The sequence below is a fragment of the Festucalex cinctus genome, chromosome 3 (assembly GCF_051991245.1).
Source record: "Festucalex cinctus isolate MCC-2025b chromosome 3, RoL_Fcin_1.0, whole genome shotgun sequence".
Taxonomy (NCBI): Eukaryota; Metazoa; Chordata; class Actinopteri; order Syngnathiformes; family Syngnathidae; genus Festucalex; species Festucalex cinctus.
Genome location: NC_135413.1, coordinates 14,903,279 through 14,929,861, shown reverse-complemented (window position 1 = coordinate 14,929,861; position 26,583 = coordinate 14,903,279). Strand labels below are relative to the sequence as shown.

The 26,583-nt window shown below is 43.1% G+C and overlaps 1 protein-coding gene across 1 annotated transcript in view; it reads left to right on the top strand.

Annotated features, from left to right (window-relative positions):
• The window catches only part of b4galnt4a (beta-1,4-N-acetyl-galactosaminyl transferase 4a), a 164,737-nt gene that overhangs the window by 102,135 nt on the left and 36,019 nt on the right, over positions 1 to 26,583 (top strand). The window contains exons 6-7 of the mRNA XM_077515998.1: positions 515 to 615; positions 12,252 to 12,319. Of these exons, the coding sequence (XP_077372124.1) occupies positions 515 to 615; positions 12,252 to 12,319 (169 nt within the window). The remainder of the gene's footprint in view (positions 1 to 514; positions 616 to 12,251; positions 12,320 to 26,583) is intronic.

Sequence of the window (26,583 nt, the reverse complement as noted above, 5' to 3'; positions counted from 1 at the left end):
TCAGTGAGGCAGTGTGGACAATGTTGAATAAAAGTATGTTTTGAAATAAAATACCTTATCTTTTTGGAGATACATATCTATGGTATTTTATAAGCTCATAAATAATTTAAAGAGTACTATAATAGCCATAGTACAAATGCCCTTCTCATGCAATTTCTGTACATGCCCATTTTTGGTACATTGGTCTATGTTGTCATCTGTCCGAGTCTCAATTTTATTTTTGAACTTTTTCTGCACACATAGTTTTAATGATTGCTAATCTTTTGGGTGCTAATCCACACGAGATTGTGAAAACCCAAAGAGAAATATGTTTTTTATGACCACGGGTTATTAAAATCCAAGACTATTCAATACTGTATTTGATTTCACAGGGATTAGTCATCATAATTCCTCCCATTAATCAATGGACACCTCTATATACTGTATATATGTATATTACTACAAAATTGATCTTGCACCATGCTTAAAATGATGTGTATGTCTAAGTGTGTATCACTTTTTTTTCTGTTTTCAGGGGATTTCCAATTTTCCATCTCATCTGACGATAATTCAGAGTTCTGGCTGAGTCTTGATGAAAGTCCTCTCAACTCCAGGCTGCTGGTCTATGTAGGACAGGTAAGCAATCAACTGGCAAACACCTTCTTCATATCCACATCTCTATTACAGATACAATGACATGAGTTATTTAGGTCTGGCCTGGCTCAACCAGTTGAGGAGCTGTCTTGCTACCTGAAACATTGCAAGTTGGATCTCAACTCTTCTTGCGACAAATGTCAATACTTAACTCCACTTTTTCTTGTTGCTGTGTCATCAGTAGCTGAATGAGGTGACCGTGTTTAAGTGCCCATTTACCATCTGTATCCGTTATTCTCACTTAAACGAATCCTCTCAGTCTAAATTGTCCTTTGTTTGAATGGTTATTGCTTAGCAACAGTGTCTTTCTACAGTAAGGAATTGAAACAAACTCTTCAATGTCATGACTGAAAAGTGCAAAAACACTGACACAGTCAAACATGATCACGTGACTATTTTGAGGTTTGATGGTTTGTTTTAACATGTGAATGGCTGTTAATTGATTCTTTGTATGGAAAAGAGAGCACGCAAAGGAATGTGTGGAGATCTAGCAGCTGCCGTTTGATTGAACATGGGCCATGCATATGGAATATCACCTGTTCTTTTGTCAGTGCTCAGGCATACACAATAAACAGGGAGGAAACAGGGCATCTTAACCTTGCCCGTCCTCACTAATCTAATACTCACCTCACGTCAAATGACTAACCTCCAACACAAATTTCCTTGTGAAGAATCGTTTTTCCTCCCCTGTTTTGCATCCAGCAACCTCCGAACGCTTGCCGACCTTCACCAATGTTGTAAATGCAGTCACAGTGGGAGTGACACACGGTAGAGTAAAGGTCCGGCTATGGAATAATCTGCATTCCAACAAGATGTGACATGTCACCAAGTTCCATGGGAGCTGAGATTAATTAGCCGGTAGTGAATATTGATGTGACATTTAACAGTGGGGAAATATGATGGAGGTAATGTTGGGGAGCTGTGGCCGGGGATCATTCATTTTGCCAGGGGCTGTCACACCCTTGCTCTTCTGTCTTCCGAGACTTTGCCTTCCAGATAAGTATCTTAATCCATACTCCTATCCTCATTTTTTCACCCTCCTGCCTGACAAGGCGGGGTCAGGTAGGACTCAGACGCAGGCGTAAGGTAGGCCACCAAGGCAGCAGGTTTATTTCCGGCCAACAGTGGTCTCCTCTCAAACTGAGAGGAGAACAGGGAGGGGAAAAAATGGAGAACAAAAGGCGCTCCACTAGGGAGGAAAAAACAGGCAAAGGGTACTGGGGACAACAGAAAGCGCTCCGCTAGGGAGGAAAAAGGGCACAAGGCAAAAGGGGTAACTAAAGGCGCTCCAAAAGGGAGGAAAAGGCACAAAAACAAAGCAACAACGCTAGGCAACAGGAACAAGGACATGAGGACTGTGGACGCTTCCATGCACTGACGGTGACACTTCGGCAACGGAGGGGAGAATGCAGGTGGCTTTTATTGTGTGGGTTGATTGGTGGCAGGTGGTGATAATCATGGGCGGGGACCGGTAATGAGTGAGCGGCAGGAAGGGCAAGTGACCTGGGGTGAGAGGAGAGTTAGATTTTCAGGATAAGACAGGAAACATGGATACCAAAATAAAAGCATGGCCGTCACACCGGTGGCGGCGTGACAGTACCCCCCCCTCAACGGCCGGCTCTTGACGGCCCAGGAATGTCAGGGTGCTCAGCGTAAAAGTCGTCAATGAGGGAGGGATCAACAATGAACCGGGAGGGGACCCATTGTCTTTCCTCCGGGCCGTACCCCTCCCAGTCGACAAGGTATTGCCTCCCGCGGCCCCGATTACGAACATCTAAAAGTTTTCTGACCTTGTAAACGGGGCCGCCTTCAATCATCTCTGGGGGGGGCGGGTTGGGTTCGGAGGGCACCAGTGGGCTTTCGTGGACAGGCTTGACTTGGCTGACGTGGAATGTAGGATGGACTCTGAGGGATCGTGGCAAACGGAGTCGAACGGCGGCAGGCCCTATGGACTTGGTTACTGGGAAAGGCCCCACAAATCGCGGGGCCAGCTTCGGACATGGTACCTTGAGTCTGAGGTGTTTTGCTGATAGCCAAACTCGCTGGCCTGGGCGGTATTCAGGTGCCGGTCTCCTTTTCCGGTCGGCGGCCCTCTTCACCCGGTCTCCCTGGCGTTGAAGCGCCGTCCGGGCCGCCGACCAGACCTTGTGGCACCGACGGATCATGGCTTTGACCGAGGGGACCGTTACCTCCTCTTCCAGTTCGGCGAAGAATGGGGGATCGTAGCCATGGACACACTTGAACGGGGTGAGACCTGTGGCAGAAGTGGGTAAAGAGTTATGTGCGAGCTCAACCCAAACCAGGTAAGTGCTCCAGGTAGTCGGGTTCTGGGAGACGAGGCATCGGAGGCCCGTTTCGAGTTGCTGGTTTAATCTTTCTGCCTGTCCATTGGCCTCCGGGTGGTAACCTGACGTCAGGTTGGCCTTGGCTCCTAGGGCTTTGCAGAATTGCGTCCAGAAACGGGAGATGAACTGTGGTCCACGGTCGGAGACGATGTGTAGCGGGAATCCATAAAACCGGAATATGTGGTGGATCATGATGTCTGCGGTAGTTTTGGCGGATGGGAGCTTGGATAGTGGAATGAAGCGAACCATCTTGGAGAATCTGTCAACAACTGTGAGGATTGTGGTTTTACCATGGGATGGGGGCAGTCCAGTCACAAAGTCCAATGATATTTCTGCCCATGGTCTGGATGGGATCGGTAACGGTTGGAGAAGGCCCATCCGAGACTGATTTGAAGTTTTATTGCGGGCACAAGTCGGACAGGCAGTGACGTATTCCTTTATCGTGGTCTCCATTGCCGGCCACCAGAATCTCCGGGCAACAGCATACATGGTCCTGCGGACACCAGGATGACAAAATAGCCGTGATGTGTGAGCCCAGTGTATTACCTGGGACCTTAGCTCTTCCGGCACGAAGAGTCGACGTGGTGGACATGACGTGGGGGGAGTGATGTTACGCAGCGCCTCTTTGACATCGTCCTCGATTTGCCATCTCATGGCCCCGACTATGCAGTCCCGGGGCAGAATGGTCTCAGGCTCGGCTTCCAATGGCTCGGACTCGTGAACTCTTGACAAGGCGTCAGCCTTAACGTTTTTGCTGCCTGGTCTGTACGTAAGAGAGAATACGAAGCGGTTAAAAAACAGAGACCATCTGGCCTGTCGAGGGTTGAGTCTTTTAGCTTGACGTAAGTATTCTAGGTTTCGGTGGTCGGTCCAGATCACGAAAGGAAGTTCGCCGCCCTCCAACCAGTGTCTCCACTCTTCAAGAGCTACTTTTACCGCGAGAAGCTCCCGATCTCCTACTGAGTAATTGCGTTCTGCCTTGGATAGTTTCCGTGAGAGGAATGCGCAGGGATGTGTTTTTCCGTCCTCCTGGCAGCGCTGGGACAATACTGCCCCAATCCCTATGCTCGAGGCGTCCACCTCGACCACGAACTGGCGTTTGGGGTCAGGAACTTTGAGGATTGGGGCGTTGGTGAAGCGAAGTTTCAAGTCTTTGAATGCCTTTTCGGCTTCCGGGGTCCAAAAGAAACGAACTTGTGGGGAGGTCAAGGCGTGTAGGGGAGCGGCAATGGTGCTGAAGTTTCTAATGAATCGACGGTAAAAATTGGCGAATCCGAGGAATTGCTGGACTTTTTTCCGTGAATCCGGCGTGGGCCAATCTCGCACGGCGCTGACCTTGTCTGCCTCCATCTCTACTTTTCCCGGTGACACGACGAATCCCAGGAAGGAGATAGTGTTGACGTGAAACAGGCTTTTTTCCGCTTTCACGTACAATTGATGATCCAGGAGGCGCTGCAGAACTCGGCTTACATGGTCTCGATGGCTCGTTAGGTCAGGAGAGTATATTAGTATGTCGTCCAAGTAAACGTATACGAAGTGATCAATAAAGTCCTTTAGTACCTCATTAATCATGGCCTGAAAAACTGCTGGGGCATTGGTGAGTCCGAAGGGCATGACGAGGTACTCGTAATGTCCCCGGGGCGTGTTAAAACCAGTCTTCCATTCATCTCCCTCGCGGATCCGGATGAGGTGATAGGCGTTGCGGAGATCGAGCTTTGTGAAGATTCTAGCTTGTTGCAACTGGTCAAACACAGAGGACATCAATGGCAATGGGTACCGGTTCTTGACCGTGATGTCATTCAAGTGGCTGTAGTCAATGCATGGGCGTAGGGATCCATCCTTCTTGCTCACAAAGAAGAAGCCTGCTCCTGCAGGCGAGGAAGACGGTCGGATGAGGCCGGCTTTCAAGGATTCGTCAATGTAACTGTTCATGGCTTGGCGTTCGGGTCCAGAGACCGAGTACAGTCTCCCCTTGGGAATGGTTGAGCCGGGAATCAGATCGATCGGGCAATCATATGGGCGGTGTGGAGGGAGAGTCATGGCTTTGGTCTTGCTGAAGACCTCCCGCAGAGGGTGGTAGCAGGAGGGAACAGTGTGCAAGTTCGGGTACTCTTCTTGAGCCGGTGGGACGAGAGTCACCTGGTGAACCTGGGCTGTGGAGTTTCGGGGTGCGGGTTGTTCCAACCTGTGAGAGCTGCAGTCTTTTCCCCACTCCAGCACAACTCCAGTGTTCCAGTCGATTCTGGGACCATGTAGACACAGCCAAGGGTGTCCCAGAACCAAAGTGGGGGAAGCGGCGTGGAAAACATGGAAACGGAGAGTCTCGAAGTGAGGTCCGATTCGGACTTCCAGAGGTTCAGTGATGTGGGTGATTTGGAAGAGCTCCTTGCCATTCAGCGCTCGAGCCTGGATGGTCAAAGAAAGGGGTTCGGTGGCGGCTCGTATATGCTTTACGAGCTCCCAGTCCATGAGACTTTCGTCTGATCCGGAGTCGATGAGGGCTGGCAGATCTAGGGAGACATTGTGGTGGGTTATCTGGATTTGCGTAAGTCTGTGACTCTTGGCGGGTCGGGGTGCCGGAGGACTCACCGGGGAGTGGCCCTTTGTGGAGCAGGATTCCACCAAGTGTCCAAGACCTCCACAATAGTAGCAGCGGCCCTCTCGGCGTCGGCGCTGCCTCTCCTCCGGCGAAAGCCGAGCCCTTCCCAGTTGCATGGGTTCGTCGCTAGCGAGGTCCACCTCTCCCGGTTCCGGTCGGGAAGGAGCGATGAATCGCGGCCTTCCGGCCTCCGGTGTCCGCGTCCAGGGGGTGGGTTCCTCCCTCCTTCGCGGTCCGCCGATCTTGGCCAGCTCCTGGCGACGATGATCGGTCCGGATAGCGAGGGAAATCAAGGCGTCCAAGTCCGCGGGGAGATCGACGGGAACCAGAAGCTCTTGAATAGCTGGTGAGAGTCCTTTCAAAAAATGGTCGTGGAGTGCGATGGCATTCCAGCCACTGTCCGTTGCCAACGTTCGAAAACGAATTGCATAGTCGCTGACAGATTCCTTGCCTTGCTGCAGTCGACTCAGTGCTCGTGCCTTCTCTCGGTCATGGTTTTCTGGATCAAAAACTCGGCGCAAAGCGATTTGAAAGTCCTGTACGCTTTGGCAGACCGAGGAACCCCTGGCCTATTCCGCGGTCGCCCAGGTTTTGGCCCGACCCGTCAGGTGAGATACCATGAAGGCCACTCGGGATCGGGCTGTGGGAAATGCCTGTGGTAAGTGTTCAAAATGTATGTCGCATTCTGTGAGAAAAGTCTGACAACGTCCGGGTTCACCGGAGTATCGTTCCGGGGAGGCCCGTCTCAATCCTACCCCGGTGAAAGGCGTGGTCGGTACAGAGAACTCAGGGGGAGGAATTTGTCTGGTGGAAGCTGGCGCTCGACGCCGTGAAAGGCTTACCAGCTCGTGGACCTGGCTGGTCAATTCCTCCATCCGGGACAGCATGGTCTGTTGGATCTGGCCCTGGGTGTTGAGCCGGGCCTCCTGGCTCTGCAGTGCGGCCTCGATCCTGCCTGCTGGGTCCATGCTGGCCGAAGTGTACTGACAAGGCGGGGTCAGGTAGGACTCAGACGCAGGCGTAAGGTAGGCCACCAAGGCAGCAGGTTTATTTCCGGCCAACAGTGGTCTCCTCTCAAACTGAGAGGAGAACAGGGAGGGGAAAAAATGGAGAACAAAAGGCGCTCCACTAGGGAGGAAAAAACAGGCAAAGGGTACTGGGGACAACAGAAAGCGCTCCGCTAGGGAGGAAAAAGGGCACAAGGCAAAAGGGGTAACTAAAGGCGCTCCAAAAGGGAGGAAAAGGCACAAAAACAAAGCAACAACGCTAGGCAACAGGAACAAGGACATGAGGACTGTGGACGCTTCCATGCACTGACGGTGACACTTCGGCAACGGAGGGGAGAATGCAGGTGGCTTTTATTGTGTGGGTTGATTGGTGGCAGGTGGTGATAATCATGGGCGGGGACCGGTAATGAGTGAGCGGCAGGAAGGGCAAGTGACCTGGGGTGAGAGGAGAGTTAGATTTTCAGGATAAGACAGGAAACATGGATACCAAAATAAAAGCATGGCCGTCACACCGGTGGCGGCGTGACACTGCCTTTATCAGTATAGAAAGAGAAGGTATAGGTCAAGACATTTTTTAAAAATGTTATTAAATTGAGACATTTTGGACAAGTGTGCAATCTTATAATAAATATATTGCAAGAACCATATCTCTCTGAGTGACCCATTGTTTATGTTTTGTCACGTCAACCATAGTACAAACTCACTGAAAGCCGAATACGAACCCCTACCATTAATTCCGGTGACAACAAATTGACATACATTTCAACACTAAAACACTAAAATATTTACTGGCCTGTTAGCTCAGTAAGATAGACGTTTGTCTACCGTCTAGATGACCCAGGTTTGAGTCCCATTAACTTCACTTTTGGTTCACTTTACCATTTTTTCGCGATTTACTTGGCCGATAGAGGTCGCTAAACTACAATACGTAACACTCGGTCGTATTTTGGCGCATGGAAAAACGACCAATATGGTCATATTGTGTTGGAGGATTTGTTGAAATTGTCCATAGGTGTGAATTTGAAGGATTTTTTTTTTGTTTTTGTTTTCGTCTATGCGTTGCCTGTGACTGACTGCAGACCACCAGTTCAGGGTGCCCGTTGAAGGACATAGTGCACCTGCGACCCTTGTGAGGACAAAATATTAGAGAGCTATTACATTCAGTATTGGTTCTAATTAGAATGTGGGGGTCTACCTAATGTATATGCATGTACTGTAATTTTCACGGACAACCACAAGGAGACGACACAAACTCACACTTAACTATACGTTTGTTTCAATCCTCAGTTTACTCAATATATTTAATGGGACCAGCATACACAGTATTCATTGTCCAACAATTATATAACCATTGTTTTTATTCACAGTCTAAATATCCATGCTGCTCATGTGTTACTTCTCCGAGAGCCCAGTCGGTCAGTCTAAACGTGCTGAATTTGTACCACCAAGTTGAGTAGTTTGTCCTTCCGTAGATTAGTTTCTTTGTCCAAATAAAAATGTAATTACATTTTTGTGGGCAGTAGAGAGGAAAAGTCCTCAGACTTTCAGTAGCCTTTGTTCCTACGCACTCCAAAAATGACTGTTTTAATTAAAATGTTCTCATCAACTGGTTCCACACAAATGAAAAAAACATGGTTATCTATTATGAATTGAAAAGAAAATACACATTAATGCTGTTTCAATTTGCGTCTGAGTGTCTGTGCATGCATAAATTTGAGGACAACATTATGTACCGTGATGGTTCAGAGGGCATGCTCAACAAAGACTCAGGTGAAAACGTGATGAAATCGATGACACTTGACAGCAATAGTGGCTTTGCCATCTCATCTCAGCACTTTGTTGTCAATATGTTGAGTTTATCTTGCAGAAAAGCCTTGAGCTATTTTGAGCTTGAAAGATCCCATGCCACATTATATTTTTAAAAATATTTTTTACTTCTTTGATGTCCTTTTATCGAGTTTGCGAGATAATTTGGGTTGGATATGCCCACGATGCCCTTTTTCAATCTCTTCTAATTGGTCAAAAACATCTTGAGCAGGCATATTTCTCATTAATCATAGATATGTAAATAAGCTTTACTCTGATTGCCCCACTGTTTTTTTAAGAGCTCTGTAAATAAATAAAGTTGAGTTGAGTTGTCCACAAATCGAATGTAGAAAAGAGCTTTCCACTGATTGGTAGTTGGCAATATATCACCATGTTGAGCCTGAATGGCGATCCTGCATAACCTTTGGAGAATGCACATATTGTACTAATCACAATTAATAAACCATAAAAACATGAGAGTAACAATCAAGGACGAAGCGTGTTGCTCCAGAAATATGTCATGGATTAGCATAAGGGAGAGAGTGTGGACATTTTGAGAGGCTGCCCCACCCATTTCACCCAAAAGTCGGGGCTCCAGACTGCCCTTAAATGGTGGCATTTGGTTCCTAAAATTTCAGAAAGTGGAAGTCAATTTTTAATCTACTTACACCTTTGCAATCAGTAAATTGGCTGATTATTATTATTTCTTTGTATTTTTGAATATATTTTGTTTTTGTTGAATGTTGCCACAACATCAGAATTTGATTTTTGATACTATTCCTGCATTATCTACGTCATTACTGGTGCTGAAACGATACCATGACAAAAACCTTAAACAACTTTTCAAGGCAGTGAAATAATGGCTGACAGCTGCACAACTTCAAATTTGTTTTACTTGTCGCAACTTGCCTTTTAATTTACCACCTGCCCACTCCAGTGTAAGGATGCTGATTTCTGGTGACCACATTATAGTGAGGGAAATGTAAATATTGCATAAGCACAACCATTTGCAACAATATATTTGAGTGCCACCTTGATCACTTTCAGCCGATTAACCTTCAGCTAAGGAAAATCAAATGAATAACAATTTAAATCAACTGCATTCCAATCGGAACACATTAGCTATAAACGTGTAAGGGAAATCGGTCCAATTAATTATTAAATCAATAATTGTTAATTATTAAATTGATAATCAATTGGCTCATTAATTGAAGGAGACTCAAACTTAATATTTAAATTAAGTTGAGCTTGCCTGCAGAGCACCACATCTCTTTTTGATAATTTTATCAGGATAACAGATGAGAACCTCGTTGAATCAGTCATTAAAATGAAGGTTGTGCCCTTACTACAATTTTGTGAGTTCTTTGTTCAGCTTAGAGGTCACTATAAATTTATGAAACACACACACAGTAAACCAGGGGTTGAGTTTTGTGCACGTTTATTCTCTAACCAAGGTGGGATAATCTACTTAGAATTTAAAGAAGCAAAACTAACTACTATGATAGGAAATGAAACGAGAACTAAAATAATAAAAATAATCAAAGGGGAAGAAAAGAAGAAAAGAGAAACGGTCTTAACCAAGGTGATGGATTTCTTGAATCAACCAACATGGGACCCACAATCAACCTAGTTTGCACCAATTTGTACTAGGGCGAAGGCCTGCAAAGTTGCACTTACAGATGGGGTTGATCTGAGAAGCAGGACCCTGGATGGAGACTCGCCAAGCCCGTTTGAAGATAGAATGGAGAAGGTTCAGTTCAGGAGAGGGAGAGACAGGTCGTCCGGCTGGCCAACTGAGCGTCACGGGCTCAACCTGCTGGCTGGGGAGAGGCCCTCTTGGTGGAGGCCTCAGGGTGCTTGGGAAAAGCACCATCCGTTGAGCCTTTGCAGGGACTAAAAGCAGCGTGTTTCGCTGCGCCTGTCGCTACACGCGATGGCTTCTGTGCATTGCCGTGTGCTGAGGGTTAAGCTAGCTGGGCTAGCCCTTTGTCTGGCAGCCGCGCCGATGGAGACCAGGAAAGAGCCAAGAGGAGCCAAGGAGCAGTGAAGAGAGCGGGAGCCAAAGAGCAGCGAAGAAGAGAGAGAGCAGCACGCAGTGAGCGTGCTTTTAAATTGGGAAGGCGGCGGCCTCCACACCAGGGGGTCTGGTGAAACCAAAGTGGAAAGTTACCAGCTGGGGGAGGTTTTTGGTAGACTAATCAGATTGAATCTGGATCCCATGTGTGTTAAGATTCTAAGGTCAGAATTCAACCAATGCAACACGTACAATTGAATACCTCAAATGAAAAACGTTAAAAACTGCTAAAACGTGCATACACATGAAAGTTTAGTGGAGAATCTGCCACTGCAATGGAACATTTTCATGACATTTCATGGAGTCAACATTTCACAAATGGCAAACATAACATTTCATAATTCATTGTTCTGTTGCAAAATAAGAAAGTCAAGTTTCTAAGAAGGCTTTTACTGTTCTGATTTGTGTGTGTGTGCGCGTGTGCGTGTCAGTCAGAGCATGTGTGGCTGTTTGTGGGGGATGTTCTTGTCCTCCCCACCCCCCACAGTGGCATGTTCAGGCCACAGGAGCTCAATTCCTTTGGAACTGAGGTTGCAAAAAGTTACAACCGGCCGATAATCGTTACAAACGCAAGAAACTTACTTCTATTTTGTGGTACTTCTCAATAAAGATGTTATTGCTCTTTAGTACTAGTTTATGTTCAATGTAATGCTTAAATGTGACCATGTCATTTTGTTTACCAATCACACTTGTCAAATAATAATCAGAACTGCAATTATACATTTTTGTCTCCACATTACCGTAATTTGTATAACTGAGCCACATTCAGCTTCTACCTCTCAACTTGCTGATATGTTTCATTGCTGTGTAGACAGAAATAATATACCATGCTGTATATTTTTCATCCCCATGTACTGTTTGGTGATTGAATTTTCCCCTCAACTAACTTCTGCTGAGGTTCTGGTTTTATTCCATTTTGATCTGTCAAACTTATTCAGCATGCACTGTGCAATGTGCCGTGTTTCTCTTCTGAAACCATCAGCATGTTGTCGCCTCTTCAAGGATTATTCTTCCAAAGCCAAAAACCTGAGACGAAATTCTGATGCTCTACTTTCTGTGGTTGAGCTGATCAAAACATCATGAAATCTTAAAAGTAGCCTTCGAGGGTTGAAATTTTACAGTGCATTCTCAAGTCAGTGTTACAGCAGGTGTTTAAATAACACATCTGTGACATGCTTTCATATAAGCATCTTTACAATTGAGAATTACATGATACTTTACACACTTTTCTCGTGGAAATTAGTCTGTTAAAGGGCTGATGTATGTCAATATGCTATGTTGGCATGTATTAATGCAAATTGTCAAATTAAGGGGCCTGCACACTGCCCTGGAATCTGTGCCAGTGCTCATGTTTTTCTCAGCAGGCATGCTGAGTCGTCTCCAGCAACCCTTTTCAATTATTTTTGCTCCATCGTGGAGTTCAGATTTTTGGTCGTTAACAATGAATGAATGGACCTTCCGCCTTCACTGACCACTATCGATGCAGATATCACATCCATTTGATTTGTTTAGAATCTGCTTTTCTTTGCATATGCAAATTGATAGTCACAGGGAAAACCATACCCACATATTCTTTCCATGTCCTAAAGCATCCTCCTTAAACCCTGTGAGTGACTGATGGAGCACAGTGCTGATGCTGTATTATTGATGGTTAGCACGTTGTTAGTGTATTCTCCACCATCCACTGAGTTGTACTCTGCTCTGCCAGTCCATATTTCTTCTATTTGTCATATCTCCTCCTTTATCGACTACCACCTCTGATTCTTGTCTCGGCTTGTCTCTTACAGTTGGGAACAGAGTGGACCGCTCCAGGCGAATTCAACAAGTTCAGGTCCCAGTCCTCAAAGTCTGTGCAGTAAGTACCTGTGACATGCTCACCTTTGTTTTCCAAGCAGCCGATTTACTCCCTCTAAAAACTATACAGCAACAAAATGGTAACTTTTGCTTTGTATCAAAAGCGCTCTCAGTTGTCAAAAGTAGTAAATAGTTGTCACAAATGTCTAAATATAAATGACTAGGCCTAGCTCAATTATTTTTCTCTTTCTCTTTTGATGCATAGTTTACATTTTAATTAGAAGTAGACCAATATGTTTTTTCCGGGCCGATACTGATTATTAGTAGGCAAGGAGGCTGATTACAGCCGATATTCACTTTCACTAAAAGGGAAAATATTGACAACAAAATTAAAACAAATATTATAATACAAACTCCAATTCTCAACTTTGTTAAAATGTCTTAAAAATATGTTTACTGAAATGAAAATGTAAACAAGTGAATAGCTCCTGATTGTTTTCTACAGTAAAGAAAGTTTCAAAAATCTGAAATGTTAAATTTTCACTTGTCTTACTTCGGTTTAATTGTAAACAAATAACAAAGGTGCGTGGAAGCTTCCAAGGTCGTGAAGTTAATATGGTTTTAAATGGATTTATTATGAGATATAATTAAAAAATGCGGATACCAATATCTGTCAAAATGCTGAATATTGGCAGTGGTAATCTGCCCGGCCGATAATTGGTATGTCCTTACTTTCAATTTAATGTTCACTTGAAACTAGGTTTCAATGACTAATGACTGAAGTTTGTTAAAGAATGCACCTGTTTTGCTAATTTCATTTAAATGAACATCCATAACTCTTAGACTGAGTTAAAATAAATATAATAAATTGGATCTGCAGCCATTTTGTGTAATTGTTTTATGCCAATACTTTTACAGTGATAATGTATTTTTTTTTTAAGAGTATTCCTCTGGCACCTTGCATAATCACCTAAGTAATTCTTCCAAGTAATTCCACTAACAGTACAAAGTGTGCCTATAGGTTGGGGTATATTTTGTTTTAAAGTAGAACACCTTTGCAAATCTGTGGTGGAAGATGACACGGAAGAGCGCTCGCTACCCCGCTGCTCTGTACCACCCACCCATCCTTTAAATCGTTATCACCAAGTGTAAGGCGATTCCACTGTCATGTCACCAAGTATCATGAATCCACTGGGAGAAAATTGGTTATCGGGCTGCGGGTCGGGGCGGAAGGTGACTTCAGTTTAATTTGTCTCCGTGTGAAAGCTCACATGCTCGAAGGGAACGGCTTCAAAGGATGCCGTGAAAGTCGATCTGAACATAATTAGACAACATCTTGTTTGATCTTCTTTTTTGTAGGCGTGTGTCGAAGAGTTTATATTCATGCTCGTTAACAAACATATTCTTTTAGGGTCATTATATCACAAATGTAGCCTTCTGACTGCCACGCTTCACATTTAAAGGAACAGGAGAAAGGTCAGCAACTGTAAAATTTGATAAGGTCAGGGATGATTTGGTGTCACCGTGACACAAAGGGCAACGACCGTACCAGCATCCGCCATGCTGTTTGTAACGTTCATGTGTTTCATTTGCAGTTAGTCACCCATTACAAGAAGTAAGTAAGTAACCTTCATTTGTGTAGCGCCTTTCACAGACCGGAGGTCACAAAGCACTTCACAAGGTTAAAACCGCATACACAGAGCTTTATTCAGCATCCATGACTTTGACGTTGACAATTCACATCGTACCATTCTATTGATATAGTAATGACCATACAGAATCACAATTCATTTCCTCACAGTTGCATCATTGCCTTATTGCAATATTAGATTTTATTATTTAGACTACTGAGAGCCATTTAAAAGCCATTCTTCTGTGTTCAACATAAATTTTTACACCCACATTGAAAAGTATATTTTTAGACTCATCTGTGGTTTTATAAGATGTTTGTTGGTATATACTCTTTTTATAGTTAGTGCTGTATCTGTATTCTTCACATTCGGTGATGATCTGAATAAGGGGCAAAGCCAAGAATTTTGTCAATATGGCATCAATAGAACAGTCCAACTTCCAAAATCTGTAAGCCATGCTACATGGACTAGAAAATAGCCAGCTCACTAATAAACAATGTGTCAAACAAACATATTAATGGCATGTCACATTTTTTTGTTATTTTTTTCGTCAGTTCATCATGGGCGGAGTTCTGACATTCTAGATGTATATTATTATAGAGTCAAAATGATGTAAGACATACTCTTTGACTTTTGCACAGTATTTTGTGTAATTTGAAACAGTTACATTGAACTCGGCTTGTTTTTTTTGTTTTTTTTTTTTTTGTTTTTTTTTTTAGGACTAATTAACATGCAATCACACGTTCTTCTTCAAATGTGATGGGATAGAATGAAATTAATTGAGGAAATTAGCAGTCCTCACTTCGTAAATGTGTGGATTTGCATCCAAAAGTGTGTTGCACCAAACTAATCAGACATTTTATATCAAGGCAATTTTCAATATGCTTAGACTATTGGGGGGGGGGGGGGGCATTAAATATAATGAAATAGATTAGTTGAGTCCAACTGTCAATCTGGTACTCCGGTAAAAGCATGATGAGTCTTTATGAATGGGAAATTCATTTGCAATATCCATGCACACTTAGGCACAGTGCTGTAGGTTCAAGGCCATTTGAGGCTGTTTACACTTTACATTCATTGCAGTCTTTATCAAACCCTCACAGTTTATGCTCTGTACTTCTAGATCAGATGACATTGGCAGACAGAATTAGCATAAAAGAAAACTGAGTGTAGGTCACAAAAGCGCACAGATGAGCAGTGAGCAGCATTCACAAACGTAGTAAAGAAAAAAAACACTTTGTTAGGTTTTCTGTTTCTTTTCTCATGCTTTTGCAGCATGGTTATTTATGTCACGGATCATTGGCGCTGCACAGCAGCTGCAGTTAAGCGAACAGTGACTAATGGCTTCTGTAGGCCTAAATCATATTGTCAGGGCATGAAGCATTGTGTGGTTGAGGGCTTCACTAGAAACAATTCACTCGCCTGTCAGAAGTCTCATAGATGCAGGTCTCAAACCCTCGCCGCCCACAGCGCCCCTCAACACCACACACGCGTACACACAGGTTCCGCTGTGTGGTGAACCTGGCCTCTCTACTATATTAAATATAATAAATGGGGAGGGGGGTAATTGGGATACAATACTTGGGCTATGTTCCCAAAGGGGAGCATTGTGAGCATGTGAGGACATGTGCATATGTATTAGGGGTGTCACGATTCGCCAACTCCACGATTCGATTTAAATTTCGATTTTGGGGTCACGATTCGATTTTTTTTTCGATTTTTTTATTTTTTATTTTTTTTTCCGCTCCCCCACTTTATAACACAGAGGCATATGCTTCTGTAGGCTAAGGCTAGTCTATGATCATTGGTTCTATTCATTGTACAGTAAATCTTATTTCAAAAGATCGGCTACATATAGGTGATGCAATTTCCATATTATTTTTGTGTAAATTTATGTAATATATGATAATTGACATTAGGCAGGAATGATCAAATTCAAAGAATTTATTTACAATATAAAGTTAACCGTCTTGTTCTTACTGAAGTGTAAAATAAAAAATAAAAAAACAAAAACAACTAGAGCTGCGAGCAGCTATAAAGGGCCCTCGCAACCCGGGCCACGTTGGGGTATATGCAAGTCGGGGGACTTGCACGTTGGGGTACTGTTAAATAGACAAGGACCATGGAAAATAGAAATGCATTTGCCGTGCCTTGTGTGTAAAAAGGTGCAGTAAAAGGCCAAAAATGATGCACAATTCCCAAAATAAATTCAAAAGTGTGGACTTTCTGATGTGTGTGCAAAGTTTCATGAAAAGTCGCTCGTTTGATATTCAAAACCAGCATCTGTTCATTTGAAAACATTGCATGGCACAGAGATGGTGTGTGATCAAATAAAAAGCTTTTTGATGACTCTTAATGTGGTGTCGCTGTGCAACACATATGTATTCATGACATAGTGAAGTATTGTGACAGTTTTGTAGGGTCCAGCAAACAGTAAATGTGTGACAGTTATTCAAGAAAAAATGTAGCTTTGAAGCAGGCTAACCAATGACATCATCTAAAGGGGAAAAAAGCACATGAGCAAGCATAGGTATAAGTAGAGGAGAAAAAGAGATGAAAGAAGTGCGAGAGATGGAACAGGAGAGGAATGCAGCTGTTTATGTATAGCTGTTGTAACAGGACAGATTAAATAACACTTTAACCTGGGGTTAACAGCGCCCTAGGACAGATAAACTCTTTAGTGTAAAAGTTTTCTGGGACAGATGAATCCCTTGGGGTCAAAGAGTTTGGGTTAGCACATAGTCTGTCTTAGGATAATGTAACCTCCATGGATGAATTAGTCCTAGGACGCTTTGACCTGCGGGCTAAAACTTCAGGGGGGTTAACCTGTCCTGTTATATTGTGATCATCGTCTTCGTGCATGTCCTCAGTGGCTTCTTCTGTCTCTGTGGCAGCATTTGATACATCTGTAGAACAAAAAAGAATGAAGAATCATGTTAGATCTGTGAAGTTTGGTTGTCTTAGGTGTAGTTTACAGAACAGTCGTGTGCATATTTTTAGCATGGTAGTGTCTTAATACAAATGCATATTATGTAATGCACTGTATATGGATATTACAGACGTAATATTTGACGGTGATCTTATATTCATAGTTTTTGCCCGTTAATAAATAATATAGCTAGTAAGTAATAAGACACGCAAAAATGGTATAGTTGAATCATCTGGGTCAAAAAGCAATGTTTTAGGATTGTGTGATGAAATGATGAATAAAAGTAAGGATACGACAGGTACATAAATGGTTATGTAAGTGTAACGTGTTGGTGCAAAACGTTGTGGTCGTGTTGCATGTTACTCAATGGCTGTGTGTGTCAAAACGAGTTTATTTGAAAGAATATACAAATATATACACACGGACATATATATTTATACAGTATAACAGTACCGCATGTATTGGTTTTAAGGAAAGAGTTGAAAAGCAGTGTTCAGAAAAAAGCATAAGACGCACAAAGTACCATTTCACTACATGTAATAAGTTGTCAAGTAGACATGTGAATTAAGTGGTTAAGATAGTGGCTACTGTGCAAGTAAGCTTCAATTGTCTCTAAAAGGTTAGCATATGTGTTCTACATGATATCAATGGCTAGACGTGCTCGTGGAGAAACATTACAAACAGAAAAACACACTAAAGGTGCCTTTAACAAACCTGTTAATAAATGAGAACTTAATACATATATGTATGGCATACTGTATATGATTGAGAAAGTTGTCCTGTTTAGTTTATGTATTGTATACTTACGGAAAAAAGTTGGCAATCTTTGCGTATGGAGATGATTAGAGGGTCTTTATCAAAAGAGAATTTGCTTGGTGATTTGTTCATGTTCTGTAGAAAAGCAAAGGAGTAGAAATAAATACAGTATCATACTTCATAAACATACAAGAAATTTGTAGCTGTATTAACCATTGTTGGTATTTGAAGTGATAATTTAGGAATAGAAGTGTAGTGATTGCAGAATTTATAGAGTGCTTACCTTGTATGACTTTGTAGATGGAAATGTCTTTTGTTGAAAGAGCTCTTTGTTGTCTACTATATATGCAAGGACAAGCATAAGTAGGTGTGGTTATGAAGTACTTGACCATTGAAATAAAGCAGTGGTATCAAATGTATGGACCGTGGTTTGGCTCAGGCCTGCAAAGGGGTTTAATGTGGCACAAGAGATAATCTTGTAAGGTACAAAAAATAATAATAATATAATAGGTATGCCTCTGAGTTTTCACAAATCTAGGTCAAGTCAAGTCATCTTTAGTTATTTCGCGCTTGAATCATCCAATCGGAAATGCCCCATAAAAAATGTATAGAGGGTGCGATTTATTGCAAATTGCACAAGAAATCTCTAAAAATTCATGTTAATGACAAGTCTGATGTGTGTGCAAAGTTTCACGAGTTTTCACACATGTATAGATAAAAAAAAAACAAAGCAGCACTTTACTTGGCAACCAATGCATCGCTATAGCAGCAGCGTGCGACAAAATAAAAAACTTTCGATAAATTTGCATCTTAAACATCTTAAGATGAAACACACCAAGTTTGAACACGGTCGGATGAATTTTGTAGGAGGAGTTAAAATATGACCCCTAAAAAAGGCCACAAAAAAAGGCTACAAATCCCATCATAAATCAAAATGGCGGACTTCCTGTTTGGTTTAGCACATGGTTCCAAGAGACTTTTTTGTACATCGTGGGCTCTTATGTATGCCTCTAAATTATCATAGCGCTAGGTGAAACGTACAACCGGGAATGCTTCGTTAAAGAGGAGTTTTTTAGCTCAAAATGTGATGCCCAGCCCCTACGGGACTTCCTGTTGGGTTTAGCACATGGCACCAGGAGCCTTTTTTGTACATTGTGGGCTGTTACATTTGTCTCCAAATTTTCGTAGCTCTAGCTGCTTCGTACAACTGGGAATGCTTCATTAAGAAGGAATTTTTTCCTTTGCAAACTGTGCATGCCACGGCAACAGCGTGCGACAAAATAAAAAGCTTTCAATAACTTTTCATCTTCAACATCTTAAGATGAATCACACCAAGTTTGGAGATGATCGGATAAACTCTGTAGGAGGAGTTCGTTAAAATAAGACCCCTATGAAATGGCCCAAAAAATGGCAACACGTTCCAAAGTAAATCAAAATGGCGGACTTCCTGTTCGGTTTAGCATATGGTTCAAAAAGAGTTTTTTGTACCTTGAGGGCTGTTACATATGTCTTCAAATATTGGTAACTCTAGGTGAAATGTACAGCCGGGAATGCTTCATTAAGTTAGAATTTTGAAACACAAAATTTGATGCCTCGCCTCTGGCGGACTTCCTGTTAGGTTTAGCATATGGCACCAACAGGCTTTTTTGTAGATCATAGTCTGTTACATATGTGTACCAATTTTCGTAGCTCTAGATTAAACGTACCACCGGCAATGCTTCGTTAAGTAAGAATTTTGAAACTGTAAATTTGATGCCCCGCCACCGTCATATAGTATGTCAAAAACTTTAGATTTTTTACCATGATGTTGTCCCAGGTGTTGAGATGGTACAGCCCAAGTTTGAAGTCAATCGGGTTAACCGTGTAGGAGAAGCGGGCAAAAGTATGACCCCTGTAAATGTGCAAAAATGGGCCAAAATTGGACATTCAAATACTCATACCTCACTTCCTGTCTATTTTAGGGTACACATATCAAAGAGGTTTTTGTTCATCTGGATGTGCTACAGGTGCCACACAATTTTCGTAGCCATAGGACAATCGTAGCGGGACAGGGATCCGTTAAACCTATGTAGGTGGCGCTACAGAGCCATTTTTCTGTTATCATGTATGGCGACTTTAAAATATCAAATTTTTCGCCAGACCCGATCTGCGTGTAAAGTTTGGTGAGTTTTCGTTCATGTTTAGTGCCTCAAAAATGTGGTTGTTTGCGGAAAAGAATAATAACAAAGAAAAAGAAGAAGAAGAAGAATAATAACTAGAGCTGCGAGCAGCTATAAAGGGCCCTCGCAACCTGGGCCACGTTGGGGTACTTGCACGTCGGGGTACTGGCACGTTGGGGTACTGTCAAATCGGACAAGGACCATCTAAAATGTTTTTGACAAGCTTTGTGAGTGCAAAAGGCCAAAGATGGTGTGCAATTCCCAAAATAAATTCAAAATGGCGGACTTCCTTTTAGGTTTAGCATACGGCTACAGAATACTTTTTGTAGGTCTTAAGCTAATAGGTATGCCTCCCAGTTTTCACAAATCTAGGTCGTCATCTTTAGTTGTGTATCGCTTGAATCATACAATTGGAAATGCTCCATAAAAATGCATAGAGGGCGCTATTGAGCACAACGTTGGGTTACTTGCACGTCAGGGTACTGGCACGTTGGGGTACTGTTACATGGAACAAGGACCATTTAAAATGTTAGTTTTTTCCATGCCTTGTCTGTGCAAAGTTTAATGAAAGAGGCCAAAAATGATGTATAATTCCCAAAATAAAATCAAAATAGCGGACTTCCTCTTTGGTTTGGCAAATGGCTACATAATACTTTTTTGTAGGTATTAGGCTGATAGGGGTCTGTCCTAATTTTCACAAATCTAGCAGAATCATACAATCGGAAATACTTCATAAAAATGTCTAGAGGGCGCTATTTATTGCAAATTGCACAATAAATCTCTAAAAATTCATGTTCATGACAAGTCTGATGTGTTTGCAAAGTTTCATAAGTTTTCACACATGTATAGATAAAAAAACAAAGCAGCACTTCACTTGGCAAACTGCATCGCTATAGCAGCAGCGTGCGACAAAATAAAAAACTTTTGATAACTTTGCATCTTAAACATCTTAAGATGAAACACACCAAGTTTGAAGACGGTCGGATGAACTTTGTACGAGGAGTTCGTTAAAATATGACAACTCAAAAAGGCCACAAAAAATGGCAACAAATCCCATCGTAAATCAAAATGGCAGACTTCCTGTTTGGTTTATCACATGGTTCCAAGAGACTTTTTTGTACATCGTGGGCTCTTATGTATGCCTGCAAATTATCATCGCGCTAGGTGAAACGTACAACCGGGAATGCTTCGTTAAAGAGGAGTTTTCTAGCTCAAAATGTGATGCCCGGCCCCTGGGGGACTTCCTGTTGGGTTTAGCACATGGCACCAAGAGACTTTTTTGTACACTGTGGGCTGTTACATATGTCTACAATTTTTTGTAGCTCTAGCTACTTCGTACAACTGGGAATGCTTCATTAAGAGGGATTTTTTTCCTTTGCAAAAAGTGCATGCCACGACAACAGCGTGCGACGAAATAAAGAGCTTTCAATAACTTTTCATCCTCAACATCTTAAGATGAGTCACACCAAGTTTGAAGATGATCGGATAAACTCTGTAGGAGGAGTTCGTTAAAATATGACCCCTATGAAATGGCCCAAAAAATGGCAACACATTCCAAAGTAAATAAAAATGGCGGACATCCTGTTAGGTTTAGCATATGGTTCAAAAAGAGTTTTTTGTACCTCGAGGGCTGTTATATACCTCTACAAATTTTGGTAACTCTAGGTGAAACGTACAGCCGGGTATGCTTTGTTAAAGAGGAGTTTTTTTTAGCTTAAAATGTGATGCCCGGCCCCTGGGGGACTTCCTGTTGGGTTTAGCACAGGGCACCAAGAGACTTTTTTGTACATCTTGGGCTGTTACATATGTCTACAAATTTTCGTAGCTCTAGCTGCTTCGTACAACTGGCAATGCTTCTTTAAGGATATTTTTTTTCCTTTGCAAACAGTGCATGCCATGACAACAGCGTGCGACGAAATACAAAGCTTTCAATAACTTTTCATCTTCAACATCTTAAGATGAATCACACCAAGTTTGAAGATGATCGGATAAACACTGTAGGAGGAGTTCGTTAAAATAAGACCCCAATGAAATGGCCAAAAAAATGGCAACACGTTCCAAAATAAATCAAAATGGCGGACTTCCTGTGAGGTTTAGCATATGGTTCAAAAAGAGTTTTTTGTAGGTCATAGCCTGTTACATATGTGTACAAATTTTCGTAGCTCTAGATTAAACGTACAACCGGCAATGCTTCATGAAGTAAGAATTTTTAAACTCTAAATTTGATGCGTCGCCGACGTCATATAGTATATCAAAAACTTTAGATTTTTTACAATGATGTTGTCCCAGGTGTTGAGATGGTCCATCCCAAGTTTGAAGTTAATCGGGTTAACCGTGTAGGAGAAGCGGGCAAAAGTATGACCCCTGTAAATGTGCAAAACTGGGCCAAAATTGGACAGTCAGATGATCATACCTCACTTTCTGTCTATTTTAGGGTACACACATCAAAGAGGTTTTTGTTCATCTGGATGTGCTACGGGTGCCACACAATTTTCGTCGCCATAGGACAATCGTAGCGGGACAGGGATCCGTTTAACCTATGTAGGTGGCGCTATGGAGCCATTTTTCTGTTATCATGTATGGCGACTTTAAAATATCAAATTTTTCGCCAGGCCTGATGTGCGTGTAAAGTTTGGTGAGTTTTCGTTCACGTTTAGCGTCTCAAAAATGCGATTGTTTGCGGAGAAGAATAATAATAAGAATAATAATAATAAGAATAATAATAAGAAGAATTCCTACAAAAACAATAGGGCCTCGCAGCGGCACCGCCGCCGCCGCTGCTCGGGCCCTAATAAGAATTCCTTCAGGAACAATAGGGACCTCGCAGCGGTCGCTGCTCGGGCCCTAAAAAGTCACAGTGGGTGCCTGCCATCTATTGACTGTTTTTGGTTACAACAGTGTGCTGTGCGTTCCTCTTAAAATAATGTGCAATGTGCAACAACAACAAAAAATATATTGTATCCAAAGTCATGGAACAAATACAGCCTGAACAAACTATATCCCAACATTTACAGTTGCTGGGCATACTGTAGCGTGGTTCAAGTACACTAATTAAATGTTTGAATCCAGCGTTTTCCAAGGCTGCAGGTCTGCTGCTATAAATAGACCTATGGATCTGGCGTTTCGCGCGAGCTGAAGTGTGTGGAAGTTTCACTGTAAATGAGGATGAAATAGTTGGTTGGACCGTTGTTTTCCCACTTCTAGTTGAATTTGATAAATCTAAATCTTTGTGATGCCTGCGTAAATGTCCCGTCATGTTTGTCGTGTTTCCCGTTGTTACGGCTGGCGGCTCGGGCCCGCCGCCGGCTCCGCTCCCCTAGTATGTATGTGTGTGTTTGTGTCGGCTGGTGCCCGTATAATGGTACTTCAGTTTGAATGCGCCAGCGCGACACTCTGATTGGAGGACTGTGCCAGCGCGACACTCCGATTGGACGACTGTGCCAGCGCGACACTCCGATTGGACGACTGTGCCAGCGCGACGCTATTGTGTATCCGTGTATTATACCCCTATTGGTTATTGTTGTTTCTCCTCCGTTCTGTCAGTTCTGTCAAATGCGGTTATTATTTGTTCACCTTCCACTTTCACTCCCTTGTCAAACCCCTGCCTGAAATTTCAATTAAAACTACTCAGATGTTAAAGTCGACCCGTGTTTATCTACTCTATATTTTCTGTTATTGTGTTACTTCCCTTCCCCTTGACGAGCCGGGCGTAACACCGTGGCCGAGTACAGTACGCGCACATAGCATATCTTGCAACTGTGGTCTTTTTATCGACAACGTGAACGTTGTCGACATAACTCACCGGGAACGCAAAATGTTTCCAAACTGGTGACGAGAGAAGCGGGAGCGGCTTGAAGCACCATTGCTGTGTCTGTCCGCGCTTGCCATCATGACTGCAGGAGAAGTCAGCTAACAAGTGCCGTTAGCTAGTAGCTGAATGGCTGCGTCTCATTTGCTTTCCTGGGAGGTGGCGGTGGCGGCGGTGGCGGCGGGCGCGGGCGGGGGTGGGGGGGCATCGAATCGTGTGTCCTCTCTTCTATTTCGATGCTCGAAATCGTGACGTAATTTCGATCGATTTCGATAAAAAATCGAAATCGTGACACCCTTAATATGTATGTATATCAATGTTCCCCGTGGATGTACATATGGTCTCGTTGTCGTGGAGACAACTTTGATTGTCTCAGTGGAGAACATAGGGAAGAGGTGAAACAAGGGAACACAGCATCCAAGCAAAAGTAGCAATATTAGTAATAGCTTTACAAGTCCAATTTGCTGCAGATGGAGAAGTACAGTAAGTTGTGGTCATATACACCACCTGGCCGGAACCCCTTGGAGGAATGACTTCAATCGTGGAGGATGCATATAGGTTAGATAATCTGTAACCAGTGTCTTCATTGATTTCACTGTCAAAGTGGAAAGAGAGAGGGAAATTATTCAACTCCCCCATAAAGAAGTCGGTGTTTCTTTGCAAACACCACAATTTTACAGCATGTAGAAGCTGCTGCTGTGATGGGCTTAGAAAGAGAACAAATTTCTCCATTTGGCCAAGTTGTACAAATGTTATCTGACTGCCTCAGCGGCAAGCACACCGGGCGAGAGTATATGTCTTTGTGTGTGGAAATTATTAGAGGAAAAGATGATCATCTTCTTAAAAGCAGAATGTTTGAGACGTCTCGTCCAATGAATAGAGAAAAGAAGAATATTTTGACTAAAAGCATGAAATGTCAAAAGATTCCTTTGCCGTTTTTGTGTTTCGAAGTCAATGACTGCAAAATGAAGTGATGGCTTGGCAGCGTCTGGTCGGGGTCACAGGCGACACTTTAGCAGTCAGATGAGAAACCCAGATAAGCCAGACAACACTATCTCTGTTCTCTGACATAGCAGTTGGAGCCTCGGGCTGTGTCGACAAGATTGACCGTTAGCAGAGAATTCTATATGTGAGTGTACTGTGTTGAATACTAACTTTGCACCTGATTCTTCATTTATGCAACACGGCAGGATGGGATTGACGATTAGCTGAAGATTACAGGGAATATTTTGTAAAACGTACAGGAAAGCAATTACCACTAACTGAATCCTGAAACAGGTTAAAGGGGAAAAAACATGCAATCATTTGACAGATGTTTGCAAGCATGGTGGATTTTGCATGTTCTTGTTTAAGAAGTGAAAGCAAAAAGCGGGAGCTGACCTTTGACTGTGGCGTGCTGAGGAGAAACAGCAGAGATCATCCCAAGGTTATCTGTGATGCTGCAGCTGGCATTTTGAAGGAGTCCAAAAACGGGAGCAAATGGCATTTACGCCCGACCCTCTTCAGACTTGTGGGCGATGATGTGACTTCCTACCTCCCTGCAGTGTGTGCACGTGTGTGTGTGCACCCCTCCGTTTGACTTTCCTCCTCTATCATCTTCTCATGTGTCTTCCTCCCAAAAGGTTTTGCATGCTGCACACTTGGGATTTCTTTCCTCAAGGATCTTGTATTTGAAAATCTCCTGGCGATTGTTGGATAAAGTGAAGCCTTCAGACTTCAAGAAGAGCAGCCAGGGTGCCTCTATGTGAGATAATATGATTCTGTAAGCACTGCTGGACATTAGTTGGAGTACACAATCAAGCATAGGAATACTGATGGAGTTTGATGAAACACCATCATTAAAATATTAAGTGCATTGTTTTGCTAATACATACACGTTCTCTCTCTGTCAATATGCTTTATCTATTATGGAAAAGTCTAATGAAACCTTGTCCAATTATTTAAAGATTTATTTTGAGCAAGACCAATAAAAGATTCATCTATTATTTAAAAAACTCAAAACAAACGACAATTATGAAATAAAGCATCAGAACAAAAGTATGCACTTTGTATTATTGCAAAACACGACTACCCTGACTCCAGCTCACTAAGGAGCCGTTTAAGGAGGCATGCACGAGACTGAGCCGGTGGGTGGCAGAACGACTAATAACCTCTCATCCACTGAGAGGACAAACAGTCAAATTGAGTTTATCCCAGTGTTTTACCCGAAGATGACACCACAGACACAGTTTTTGCCCCAAATTCAACAAACATGCACTAAAAACCATACCTGTGTTTGTCCCCTGGATGGATGTCTCGCGTATCTCAAAGTTTGCGCTAACGCCACGAACAAAGATAAGCAGCTGCACTGTAACCTGCGTGTCCGTGCTCTCATCCAGTGTTAATGAAAAAAGGTGATTTTTGTTGTCTTGTCCTGCAGCTGGCCATATTGTGGCGGGATAGTTGCATTCACAGATGGGCACTTAAGTCTCACGTCGGTTCCCGTAGTTGAGACACCCGGCTTTCGCCGAGTGCTTCCGCATGTTCAGCAAGGGATTTGACTCGAGAAATACATGAAATGAAACAAAAACGAGAGGGACCGTCTTTTCTCATCCCGATCGACGGACAGAAACGTGATTCAGTCGGTGCTCAGTACGTGTATTTAATCGAGGCTCACATCATTGCCTGTGTCCAAATTCACAAGGCTGGGTCCTCCGAAGGCCGAGTTTGTCAACTACATGACGTCACTACCGGCGCAACTCGAAAGCGCGCACGGACTTACGTATGAATGGAGTGTCGATCAATGTGCAACTGACCAAGCAGCGTTGACAATCCGTGACCATCAATGAACCATTATGTTCTCGTTGATAACGACGGGAAGCAACGTCAGACTGAAGGGCCGAGCTAATGGCCGATTGTCAAGGACATTTTTTTTTTCCAGTTTGGGGGGCGGGGGTTCTGATATTCTTCAGGGGGCCAGGCCAAATGTGAAGGTGGGTCCGGCCCGCGGGCCGTAGTTTGGGACCCCTGATACACAGTATTTCCTTCGCTGGTGTCTTATAA